The sequence below is a fragment of the Eurytemora carolleeae genome, unplaced genomic scaffold (genome assembly GCF_000591075.1).
Source record: "Eurytemora carolleeae unplaced genomic scaffold, Eaff_2.0 scaffold1951, whole genome shotgun sequence".
Classification (NCBI taxonomy): Eukaryota; Metazoa; Arthropoda; class Copepoda; order Calanoida; family Temoridae; genus Eurytemora; species Eurytemora carolleeae.
The window spans coordinates 27,210-39,142 of NW_019397840.1; the positions used below are offsets into that span (position 1 = coordinate 27,210).

Here is an 11,933-nt window from a genome sequence, read left to right on the forward strand (position 1 = left end):
TTGGCTTTCTAATTGTACTCAATGTTCTCTACTATTAGCTGTACTCAAACATGTACTATCATAATTTGCTATACTAGGCTTTTAGGACGCTTCGTGCTCATTTTCTATTTTAACTTTTAATTGTTGCTTTATCTGTGACCATCTTCTTTTTGCGGATTTCATAATACTTTTTCGAATAAAATATAAGTAACCTTTAAGCGCTTAAAATGATAACTGTCACAATCTTATCTTTCGGAAGAAAAATCATATTCTCAACAATATCTCCTTTCAAGGAGATGTTTGCAAACTGCAAAAATATTTCTTAATTAGATTTTAAAATTATATGTTGGAGTAAACTATTGTGATTTTGTAGTGAATACTTTCCTGCTAGTTCGATTTCTTTAAGAGACCCGCTTTTTAATTGTTAAACGCAAACAATCCCATTAAGCTGATTAGGTACGCAAACAGTCCCATAAAGCTGATTAGCTCATCAGTATTTTCTCGTACGCACGTTAAAGATCACTGATCAGTCGTGCACAAGGATGATTATTGTCATGCACCAAAAAAGATACCAATGATTTTTTCCGGAAAAAAATATTGGTCTATATTTCGGGGCGTAAATAGGTGTGGGGGGGCTATGAGGGCAAATTACNCCCCCCCCCCCTCTGAAGTAAGAAAAAACTTTAAGCCCCCCCTGGAAAAAATCCTTTTCTTCGCCCCTGTAAAAATGAACACTAACCTTTAAATTTTTCCTCATATTTTTGAACTAGATTATTCCTTGGTTTTCATTTTTTGAGATATATTTTTCATGACTCTTCTAATTTAACAATATTTTGTACACTTAAAGATAAGGTTTATTCATTAATATATAGATATACAGATTCAAGGGTGGATACAGGATTTAAGTGAGGGGGGGGTGATAGATTTATTTCGGAAAAAAAATCCAGATTTAGAAACGAAAAGATAGATATTTTTCCTGTTTTGCCTTAGGTTTTCTTTCCCTTAAGTGCCATTGTGAAGCTATTCTGAAATCTCAAGGAGGGCTACGCCCCCCCCCCTGAATCCGTCAGGGGGGTGCAAAAGTTCCTGCCGCCCCCCCCCTGTATCCGCCCCTGTATACAGTTTCTTTACATGACGCTGATAAAAGTACAACTGAAATTTCATTTGTTTTTTAAAATCTAAATGTCAATTAATTACACTCTATGATGATTTAATACAATAATACGGTGATACCTTTCAAACAGTGGACTAGGAAGACGATATTAATTTTATGTTTTTGAAAGAACGTTTAACGATGTTAGTATAAACTCTCCTTTCACTCATGTTACTACTTTTCAGAATTTATGATTTAGATATTTCAAAAAATTTTAAATTTTTGTTTTTATTATAATTGGTCAGAATCTTTTTTATTTCAAATAACGTTTATCGACCTAAAATTTTTAGTGAGCTAACTGATAACAGAAGTATTTCTTTATTCAATATTTTGGACGGTTAAACCAAGACATTTTTTGGACCAATTGTCAGTGTCACAGATAGGACAGGCTAGGGGGGCAAGCACTGCAGCGGCCAATTGGTTGTTATGCATATTCAGATTCTTTTCTTTTACAACTATCCAAAGATATATTAATTTTCACAATTTCATAAATCTATTCTTTTCAAAATAATTCATGTTCTACAGCGGGACTCATTCGAACACGAGACTCCAGTTACAGTTTAAAATAGGATTAAAAACATGAGAAACTACAATTGTAAAGTATAAAATAATACACAGGCTAATTTCATTTGATCTGAATTATTAACTCTTTTCATGAAAACAACATCAAATACACACAAGACTGCTTAACTTACGTCATCCTACATCACAATTTGATGCAGTTCACTGTACAGTAAGCACATTCCACCCAGAATTCTTGTGAAGATTTTGAATATTAAAGGTACTGTAAAGGAAAAATGAAAGGGGGTATAGGCTGAAAGCTAATCACTTTAGCTCTCGATCACGACCCATGAAAGTCATATCTGATGTTCCTATCTCGAGAAATTGATATACGACTTTGTTAAATTTATACGAAAATTAATATATATACATTTTTGTATAAAAGTAGTAGTTTTAAAAAGATCAAATTCAGCAAATGAGCAACCAATCTGAAAACGATGATATCCCAGAGAAAGCTAATTGTAAATTAGGTTTACTTTTATATTTGTTATTTCTATTTTTAATTGATTTCATTCATAATATTATATATACGTCCATATTACTTGACCAGAAATTTCACTAATGGCAATGCAGTAAAGTGGTCACGTGATACAGGCGGAGACACGTGATCAGTATACTGCTCTGCCATTGGTGATAGTTCTGGTGACGTGATTTAAGTTTAAGATTTTATCAATTTTACATATATGAATTTTCGTATAATTTTAACACAGTTTTATATCAATTTCTCGAGACAGGAACAGCAGATAAAACTTTCATGGGTCGCGATCAAGAGCTAAAGTGATTAGCTTTCAGCCTATACCCCCTTTCAATTTTCCTTTACAGTCCCTTTAATAATATAAAAACTATAATATATCCTGATATAAACTGTTGGGAACTACACATGAAATAAAGTTTTACTTATTCAGGGTTAAATAAGAATTTCAATTTAAAAAAAATTAAACTGTGAAATTTATCAAAATGGCTTTTTTTCATTTCCCCGGCTGCATGGTGATTTGATTTGATCTAATGTTTGATTAGAGATGGGGGGGGGGGTGGAGGGAAGGGCTAAAGCACAACGAAGTAGAAAGCTATTAATACTTTCTAGTTTCTATTACAGGAAATAGAAATTACATCCAGAGTAAAAGGGTAAAATCAATCAATTTTGAATAAAAATAGATTTTTCAATATTTGATTTTACCAGGCTTTTAGCTTGTAATGTTGCTTTAAGCTTTTGCTTTAAGTCGCAATTTTTGAATACATTGTAGAACTAGAACTTTAGTCGGTCTCCCAGACCCATACAAAGCAAATAAGAAGCCAAACACACACGCATATTGAAGAACTTTTATAGAATACTTAATATATTTTGCATGAAATATTTATACTAATATTTAAAACTTTGTAAAATATGATAATTATATACAAACAAGGGCGTATACAGGGGGCCGAAATATTAGATGAGAATTAATTTATATAGTAATACAAGGATAAAACTCAGATGACACTTTTAAAATCTGAAACTGCAGAGTAAAGAACATAAAAAAATTAGTTTGCTGTTTTTTCTGCTAGTTTTGTCTGAAGAAGAGATAAAGTAGTTCATTTTAAGGTAATTGGACTGTATGTGTACCTTTAAAGTATCCAAGAAGCCAAATGTTTTGAATTTACAGTTCAAACTTAGCCCCCCCCAAGGAGCTCCTAGGAGGGGGCAAACAAATGTTTGCCCCCCTAGATTTATTTCTGTATACGCCCTTGTATACAAACAATTGCTAATACTAACCACATTTTTTAAAACAGTTAAATTTACAATCTTTTAATTTGATCAACTCCAGAGCACTTGATCTTGATATCTACTGTGGGCACCTTTAATTTAAGGAACGATAAAACTACACCTTTCCATATATTCATTTTAGTTAGTCCTCTCCTGATCAAAGCTCCCAATTCAACCCCTGACTGGGTACGTTAATCATGGGGGTATCGAATATGGATTATATTAATCTGCAGATTAACAAATGTCGAGATCAAGCATTGATCTAGATATCCACAATTTCAAGAGTTGCCAGATCTGAGCTGACGACTTTTGAATGTGATATCCTTAATCCCGATCAGTTAATTAATCTGGAGATTAATAACAATTGGAGAACAAGCATTATTTAATCTCAAGTTAAGAAAAAGAGTGGATCAAGCATTGATCCCGATATCCAGAAATCAAAAGTTCCCAGCTCTGAACAATTTCTTAAGAATTGCGGTATTTGGCCAATTATGACTGGGAAAATCTCAAATGAGTTATTGTGACATTTTTAAAGTTACTGTAAAAATGATGACATTATCAAAAATTCCAGATTTTAATTTAGAAGAATTTTCAAAAACAAATGAGGTTCGGAACTTTTTAAAAATTGATTATCCTGTTAGAAAGAACTAATCCGTACTTATAGTTAAATGGTTTGAATGGATGATTAGGCTTACAAATATTGCACATTAACCGGCCTAAATATAATAAACGAATATGGAGTGGTATTTCAGAATTCTTTTTACATTTTCACATTTTAACAAATCCATTTTGTGTAAAAAAAAACCTTCACCAAACATTTATCAAATATTTATAATTTGACTAGTTACATCTTTATTTTTATCACAGAGGCCATATCAAAATATGTAAGAAGGAACAACACAAATGTACATTAAAGACCAATTTTAAAGTTAAGTATAACAAAGGCTGTGAAAGTATTTCAAAATTACTTAATCAGAGATTAACTTCATAGTTCTTTTATATTATTATATACATTATATATACATTGGTAAATGACAAAATATGTTAAGAAATAAAATAATATGGATCCAAGGAATGATTGTTTATAGGTCCCGGGAATTATGGAAGATATCCAAGGAATGATTGTCTATTGGTCCCGGGAATTTATGGAAGATATCCAAGAGATGATTGTTTATTGATGGATGAGAGTAATGGAAGATATCCAAGGGATGATTGTTTATTGATGGATGGGATTTATGGAAGATATCCAAGGGAAGAATGCATATTAGTTCCAGAAAAAGATTTTCTATGACTCACAGAAGATCCTAAAGAATCTGCAGAAACCGAAGAATCTGATTTGATTGTACCAGATTTAGAGTTTCTGGCAGGAGGTTCAGGAGCAATAGATCCTGTGGGAGCTGGAGATCTATGACTAATGGAACCTGAAGCTGCTTGTGTTTCACCTGACCCGGAGATATTCTGAGTTCTGGATCCGTTCTTCCTGCCAGTAATAGGACTACTGGTAGAGAGGGGGTTTAGGTCCAAGTCGTTAAAAAATCCATCCCTGAAAAATTTCTAATTTATTATCTTCCACACGGAGAATGTAGAATGGAGATTATTAGAATTTAGATTTTTTTTAAAGGAAGTAATTTATTGCCACAAACTCAAAATTATAATCCCTAACTTGTTACATCTGATATTTAAATATTAAATTATTTGATCTAACAGAATTTATATTTTGAAAGGTTGCACAGATATAGAGATTAGAAAATCAGAGTTTGAGGCAAAAACTCAATTCCTTTAGAAGATAGGGGTTCTTTTTTACTTTGAGACTGAATGATTGGCGAAGATTTAATTCTTAACAAAAAAAGCATAAAGAAACTGATTACTGCTGCAGATCAAATAATTTTACTAATCTATGGTTTACACCATCAGGTTGCAAAATTAAAACGATTATAATATTAGAGTTTGAGAGGAATAATCAGTTCCTTTCTTGGTACCTGTGTTGATCTGAGCCAGAGGCTGAGGTTGGTTTGCTGGAGGTTCTGCTAACAGATTGCTTGCTAGAGGTTCTACCTCCAATATCAACTGATTGTTTGCTAGGGTTTCTACCTCCAATATCGACAGATTGCTTACTAGTAGGTTTACCTCCAATATCAACTGATTTGACTGAAACTCCAGGAACAAACTTAAAAATAAGATCCATGAACATTGAGTTATAAAAGAGTTTTCCGCTGAACATCCCACTTGAGACAGAGACGACTTAAAGGTTGTATTTGATCTGGGAAATGTGTATCAACAAACTTGTAAGCTTTTCAGTTGTTGCACCGCATCATTATGAAAAGCACTTTTTTGGTACTGATTTTGTCATTAGATCAGAAAGACGATCTCTATGTCGTCTCCCCACTGGCATGTTTAATGTTATACACTCTGTAAATAAATGCTCAAAACTTATTAACTTTTGGGTTTGCACTTGTGTTTACTTTTATCTTAATTCAACCCAAATCTCGCCATCTATTGAATCTTTTTCTCAGTATTGTAATAAGTAAGGAAATTACCTCATTTGTCTTATGCTTAGTAGCTGCTGAACTTCCCGTTCTAACAAGAACACGATCAGCTTCTCGAGCTGCAAAGGAACGCTCTCGGGAAATTGACCGGAACTTTGGTCTTTGCCGGGGAAGCGAGGGGCACTCTGAGCTGGAACTGTACAAATCCGCCTCACGGACCGTTTGGCGGATTTGTCGGCGGGTGGATTTGGCAGATTTTGGAGTTTTGGGGCGGGGAAGAGCAGACGCAGACATTCCTGCCATAGATTCTAATCTTTCAGCAATATCATCAGCTCCAGACGTTCTAAAACCACTTGAGATGAATCCAGTTTCATATATTTATAAAAAAATAATTTTGTTCTAGTTAATCACGAATTAAAAGTCAAAGATCTCAAAACCTCTGAATATTGTTCATTTGTTTGATTTAGATGTTGAAAAAAAAATATAATTTTACGGACCGTAAAATACGTTTTTTAATTCAGTATTTTAAAACGGGTATTTGAATGCCTTCCTGGTTTCGGCTTACATTTTTAGTGAAAGCAAAAGTTTAAATATGAAAATTCGACTAAATATTCGCTCTTTCAAATAAACGATAAAAACCTGATCATATTTTTTCTCCAAGCTGTGAGGGGTGAGTCTGGAGTTATAAGATCGACAGGTTTCATAGATTTTCTATCCTTAGATGGGGATTTATTTCTAAAAAGTATGATCATTAGATGTGTGCTCGGACATTTCACATTTTGACATTTCATTAATGGATATTTATGAAATTTAGATTCGACATATTATTATAGATCGGACATTTTGTAAATATAAATTTTTTCACATTGGATATTTATAGATTCGGCTTTTCATGTAGATTGCACATTTCATAGTTTGGACGTTTCATGTACAGTGATTACCAGAAAACAATGGAATAGAAAGACGACATTATAGCAATACTTAAGCGTTTTGATGTTGTTACAAAGCAAATATTTTTACTAGTAACTTGGCATATCACAATTTAAGTGAAAGGTGTCTATTTACACTGTACAATTGCCATGTCTATAGTTCAACTTGAACTAGTTTAAGTACTAATTTGAGTTTAAAAGTCGGCTTCCTATTTCAGAGTTTCCTGCTTATCACTGTATAGAAAATTTTACAGATTGGACATTTTAAAAACTGGAAATTTTATAGATTTTGCATTTTAAAGATTGGACATTTATAAATTGGACATTTTATAGATTGTACATAAGATTGTGCATCTTATAGGTTGGACATTTTATAGATTGGACATTTTATAGATTGGAATTTTATAGATTGTTATTTTGATCTTATTATTAAAGTTTATTTCAAAAATTGGACATTTTATAGATAGGACATATCATATATTGGACATTTCTTAAATTGAACATTTTATAGATTGGATATTTCATAGATTGGATATTTCATAGATTGGATATTTCATAGATTGGATATTTCATAGATTGGACATATCATATATTGGACATTACATAGAAAGGACATTTTTATAGTTTGGACATTTAATTCATAGATTGGACATTATGAAAATTGGAAATTTCATAGTTTGAGCATTTCAAATTTGGACCAATACCTAACGGAGGGTGGGTTTGAGCTCTGATTGTACATGGAGCAAGTATCACACACATCTCCTCTTTCTCTACACTCAGAGCAATCACAGGAGGAGCATCCACTGGAGTCAGAGGTACCTCCAGGTTTACGTTCAAGTGTTCCTAAAACATCACGGGGATACAACTGAGACAAAAATACTTTTTGGTCAATTCTTTCTTTAAATTTTCTCTCCATTTTCTTCATGATTGTCATCAAAACAGTTCTTTTATTTAATAGAATTAAATCCTTCTTATGATGAACAGGAATAAACAATTGCTTAGATTAAGCTACAGGGTGTCCCACGAAACATGACAGTTGATGAATAATTTGAATGTCTTCTTCCATAAACTATATTAAATATTAAAGACTTTTTGCAGTTTATTTTGTTAAAAAAATCTTTTATTCAAATATATTTACTTTGAAATCAATTTTACTATTATATGTCATATTTTTTTCCTTTCTGTTTGGTATCAAAGAATTTCGCAAATTATGGAAGAAGATTTTTAAAAATATTCACCAACTGTCATGTTTCGTGAGACACCCTGTATATTACGAGTAGAGCTTCAAATCCAAAGAAGTACTTTGTGACCCCGCAAAAAGTGAGACTTAAAACTTTAGCGGAACTGTAAGCGTAATTTCAGCTGACCTAACATGCAAAGATGTCAACGCCCGATGCACAACGGTACCCTTCAAAGCTTTGTCTGATCAAGTCAGATTCCAGTACAATAGTTGGCATCGTAGACTTTGTACACTCTCAGTACAGCTGTATTCTGACGTCACAAGTGTCAACTTAGTTTTGTGCATGGCAAAATTATTAATAATAGTGATAATTTTAGAATAAATTGCTTATCTTACAGTAAAATAAGTGCAATTTGCGTTCTTTATTTTCTGTTTTTACAGTTTTTATTTAATCTTGGAAAGCATGTTAACTAATGTTAGAAAATTTATATTTGACACTTGTGACGTCTTCTATAATTGGTCCATTTCTCTGTTGCCACCTATTGTACTTGATAATCTATTTGGATCAAGTATGATTAAGATATCAAGGCTTATCATTTTGAAAACTTAATACTCACAATCGTGGTTTCTTTACAAACGTGACTTGCGCATTATTACTGCACGAAAGCACTTTTAGACTGAAAAAGTGACAATATCTTCCACATTATTTAACTGATAAAGGTTTCAAGGGAACCGATATATGAATCGGATATTGGTATTCTTTACATAGAGTTTCAAATGGATTACGTTTACAGTCCCTTTAAGTTTTAAATTCAAATACCTGTAATTGAACATGAACAAACAGATCCACACAAAGATTGATATCCACACTCACTACAGGACATGTAGGAATCATTCAGGTTCTCCTTTCTTCCGTTCTTACTCCGGGTCCCCTCAGAGACAGGTTGCTTCTCTATCCCCTCCAGTAGCTCCTCTACACTCACAGCAAACTTTTTAGGTATTGAGATAGGAACAGGGTTTCCTATCTCAGATTTGTTTATCTTTTTCTTGTTCTGGACAGGGACCTGCTGCTGTTTTCTCTGCTGAACCCCCTTGATAGGTTTAGGGTTGGAAACAGGGAGCTTTGTGTTCAAGGAGCGGACACTGGGTTTAGAGGAGCGGGAGCCAAAATTAACCCAGGATTTGGTTTTATTGGAGACCTCCCTCTTCTTCTGCTCGTTCATGATGTTCTGGGAGCGGATGAAGATCTCGTCCTTGCTCATCGTCATCACCAGCTTCATCAGCATCTCCCTGAATACATTAGTCATGTTGTGTTTAAGTGAAAATATAAATAACTTTAGCTAAAGTTCCCCGTGGAATCAAAGAATCTAATCTTTCCCCCAGGGTACCTATGGGTGCTCTTATGAAGTTTTGCCAATTTTGTCCAGCTAAAATTATATATATAGCTGTACAAATATGTAAACTAGCTGAAACAAGCGTTGTCTGTGGCAATTTAAAAATCGAATTTTTAAAAAATAATTATTTTTGAACGAAAAATATCGAAAAAAAATTCGATTAAAAAAGTTTTTTTTTTTAGCTTACTTCTAAGGAACTTTTTTTTAGGGACCTTTTGAGTACCCTTCAGGGGGGTGTGGGCTCAGCACCCGATGGGACCTGTAAACCCCCTGAAATCCATAGATTTCACCGGTCCTGGAACTTTTAAGACGCTATCCACGCGACATGAACAGTCTTTGGGGAGGAGTTATAAAACCTGACTGGGTCAATATGTTTTGAACTGTCATGAATTTTCATTTTGATTCTATATAAAAGATATTTGTTTTAAAAGATTTTCCGAAAGAAAAATATTTAAGGATACTCAAGAGTTATCTCAAATTTTGTTTAGCCCATTCGGTCCAGCCGTTTGGCCAGCTATAGCTAACATATATACAAAATGTACAAATAAATAATATAAGAGCTTTACTATAAAGATTTTAGAGAGAATAATAGGTAATCTTCTAGAGAACTAATTTTTTTTAACTCAAGTTATTATTCAAAGTACGAAACGATATAACATTAAATAAAACATTGCACACTTCAGGTAAAGTTAATATTTGATTTTTAACTTTGTCTTGCAAAACTACAAAATATTGCAAATGACAACTTAAACTATTAAGAAATTTTCATGTTTATAGGGAAAAACTGTCAATTCGAAACCCAAAGATGACTTTTGTTATTTTTACTATACCTGTACACGGGTTTAATTTTGTTAAAAGACATTCCACCGGAGCTGACCACCTCTCTTAATATATCATCCACACTTTCAATCCCCTCCTTCTCCTTCAACTCCTTGAACAGCTCCTGGAGGTTGTACTGCCCCGACACGTTCATGAAGCTCTTACTCCTGGGTATTGCCACCTTGGTGTAGATATCCCCCTTCCCTCTCTCCTGCCCCTTGGGATCCCCTGTGATGGTTCGACGCTTCTCTAGTCGTCGGATAGAACTGGTTTTACGAAGAGAACTTCGACGACCTATAATATTTTTTATTGTGTTAGGATGTTTCATAATTGGACATTTCAAATAAATTACATTTCATAGATTGGGCATTTCATAGATATGACATTTAATAGATAGGACATTTCATAGATATGACATTTAATAGATGGACACTTTTAGGAAAGGACCTTTTATAAGGAAGATGGATACAGATTGCCTTTTTTTTTTGAAATTTCTTATAAATGGGTGCCTTTGAAATATCCATCTTTAAAAAGATGATCTGTCTCAATAAGGTATAAGATCCTTCATTTAATTTTACAAATTAAGAATTGTGTCTTTTGCCACGAACTCAAAGGAATTGAGTCTTTGCCACAAACTCTGACTTTATAATCCTTATATCTTTAAAACCCAATCTCGTACATTTTTGATATTTTAAACTTATATTATTTGATCTAACAGAATTCATAGTTTGAAATATCTAAGGTTTGCGGCATTGGAATCAAAAGATAGGGTTTAGAAAAGCAGACTCAATTCCTTTGCAAATGCTAATTTGTTTGCACCCTAATGGTGTATACCAATGATTGTTTAAGCTTAAATTATTTAATATAATAAAATTCATAGCTTGAAATATCTAAGGTCTAGCGACGACATTGGATTGCGCAAATAAATAGAAAATCAGAATTTGTGGCAAAGACTTAATTTCATTTTTTTTTGAAACACAAGAGCAAAATTTTAAAATTTTATAAATAATTATTTACCGATAGATCCAACAACTGCTGAAGCTCCAGGTCTACGTAATGTTCCAGTCCTTTTTATACTCCTCACACTCCGCCGCCTAGATACTCCGCCATCCGCCTCACCATCAACATCTGCCTTTCTTACACTTTTTCGCCGTCCTATGGTTGATGTTCCGCCTCCACGTACTTTCTTCCGCCGTGGTGGCCGGTTTGGTGCTTCAGAATCAGATGTAAGGAGTCGGCTAGAGGTATCGCCCTGAAAAAGGAGAAGTTTTTATTAAAAGGAAATTTAATCGTGTAAATATTAGAAATTTGAAACATGTCGGTTCTTTAAAATAACTTTTTAATAAGAGGAGTTATGATTGAAAAACAAATGATTTCAATCTTACGTGAAATATACTTTAGTTTGACGTAATTTATAAAGATACTTTAGTTTGACGTGATTTATATAAAGATACGTAAAGTAAAACTTTTAAAATATCTTTAGATTTTTAGTATATTTCTTTTTGTAATATTTCTAAGGAAACATGTGTGAAGCAAAAAAATCGCACAATTAGCATTTTAGATATTGCAAATGGCATTGACAGGAACACATTTTATGAAATGGAATATAATATTTATAAATAAGAATCTAATCTAAAGTGAATATTTGCAAATTATCTTTTTTCCATCTCATAATCTGTGTTCGTTTC

At 33.1% G+C, this 11,933-nt stretch overlaps 1 protein-coding gene across 1 annotated transcript; it reads right to left on the bottom strand.

Annotated features, from left to right (window-relative positions):
• Positions 1-3,818: 3,818 nt before the first annotated feature.
• LOC111716077 (uncharacterized) lies at positions 3,819-11,497 on the bottom strand (the record flags this gene model as incomplete). The annotated part of the gene is given in 8 exon segments (XM_023491485.1): positions 3,819-4,980; positions 5,417-5,604; positions 5,975-6,266; positions 6,563-6,658; positions 7,557-7,695; positions 8,853-9,322; positions 10,257-10,539; positions 11,263-11,497. Coding segments are annotated over 8 exon segments (2,013 nt in total), but the record flags the coding sequence as incomplete, so codon positions are not given.
• Positions 11,498-11,933: the final 436 nt, after the last annotated feature.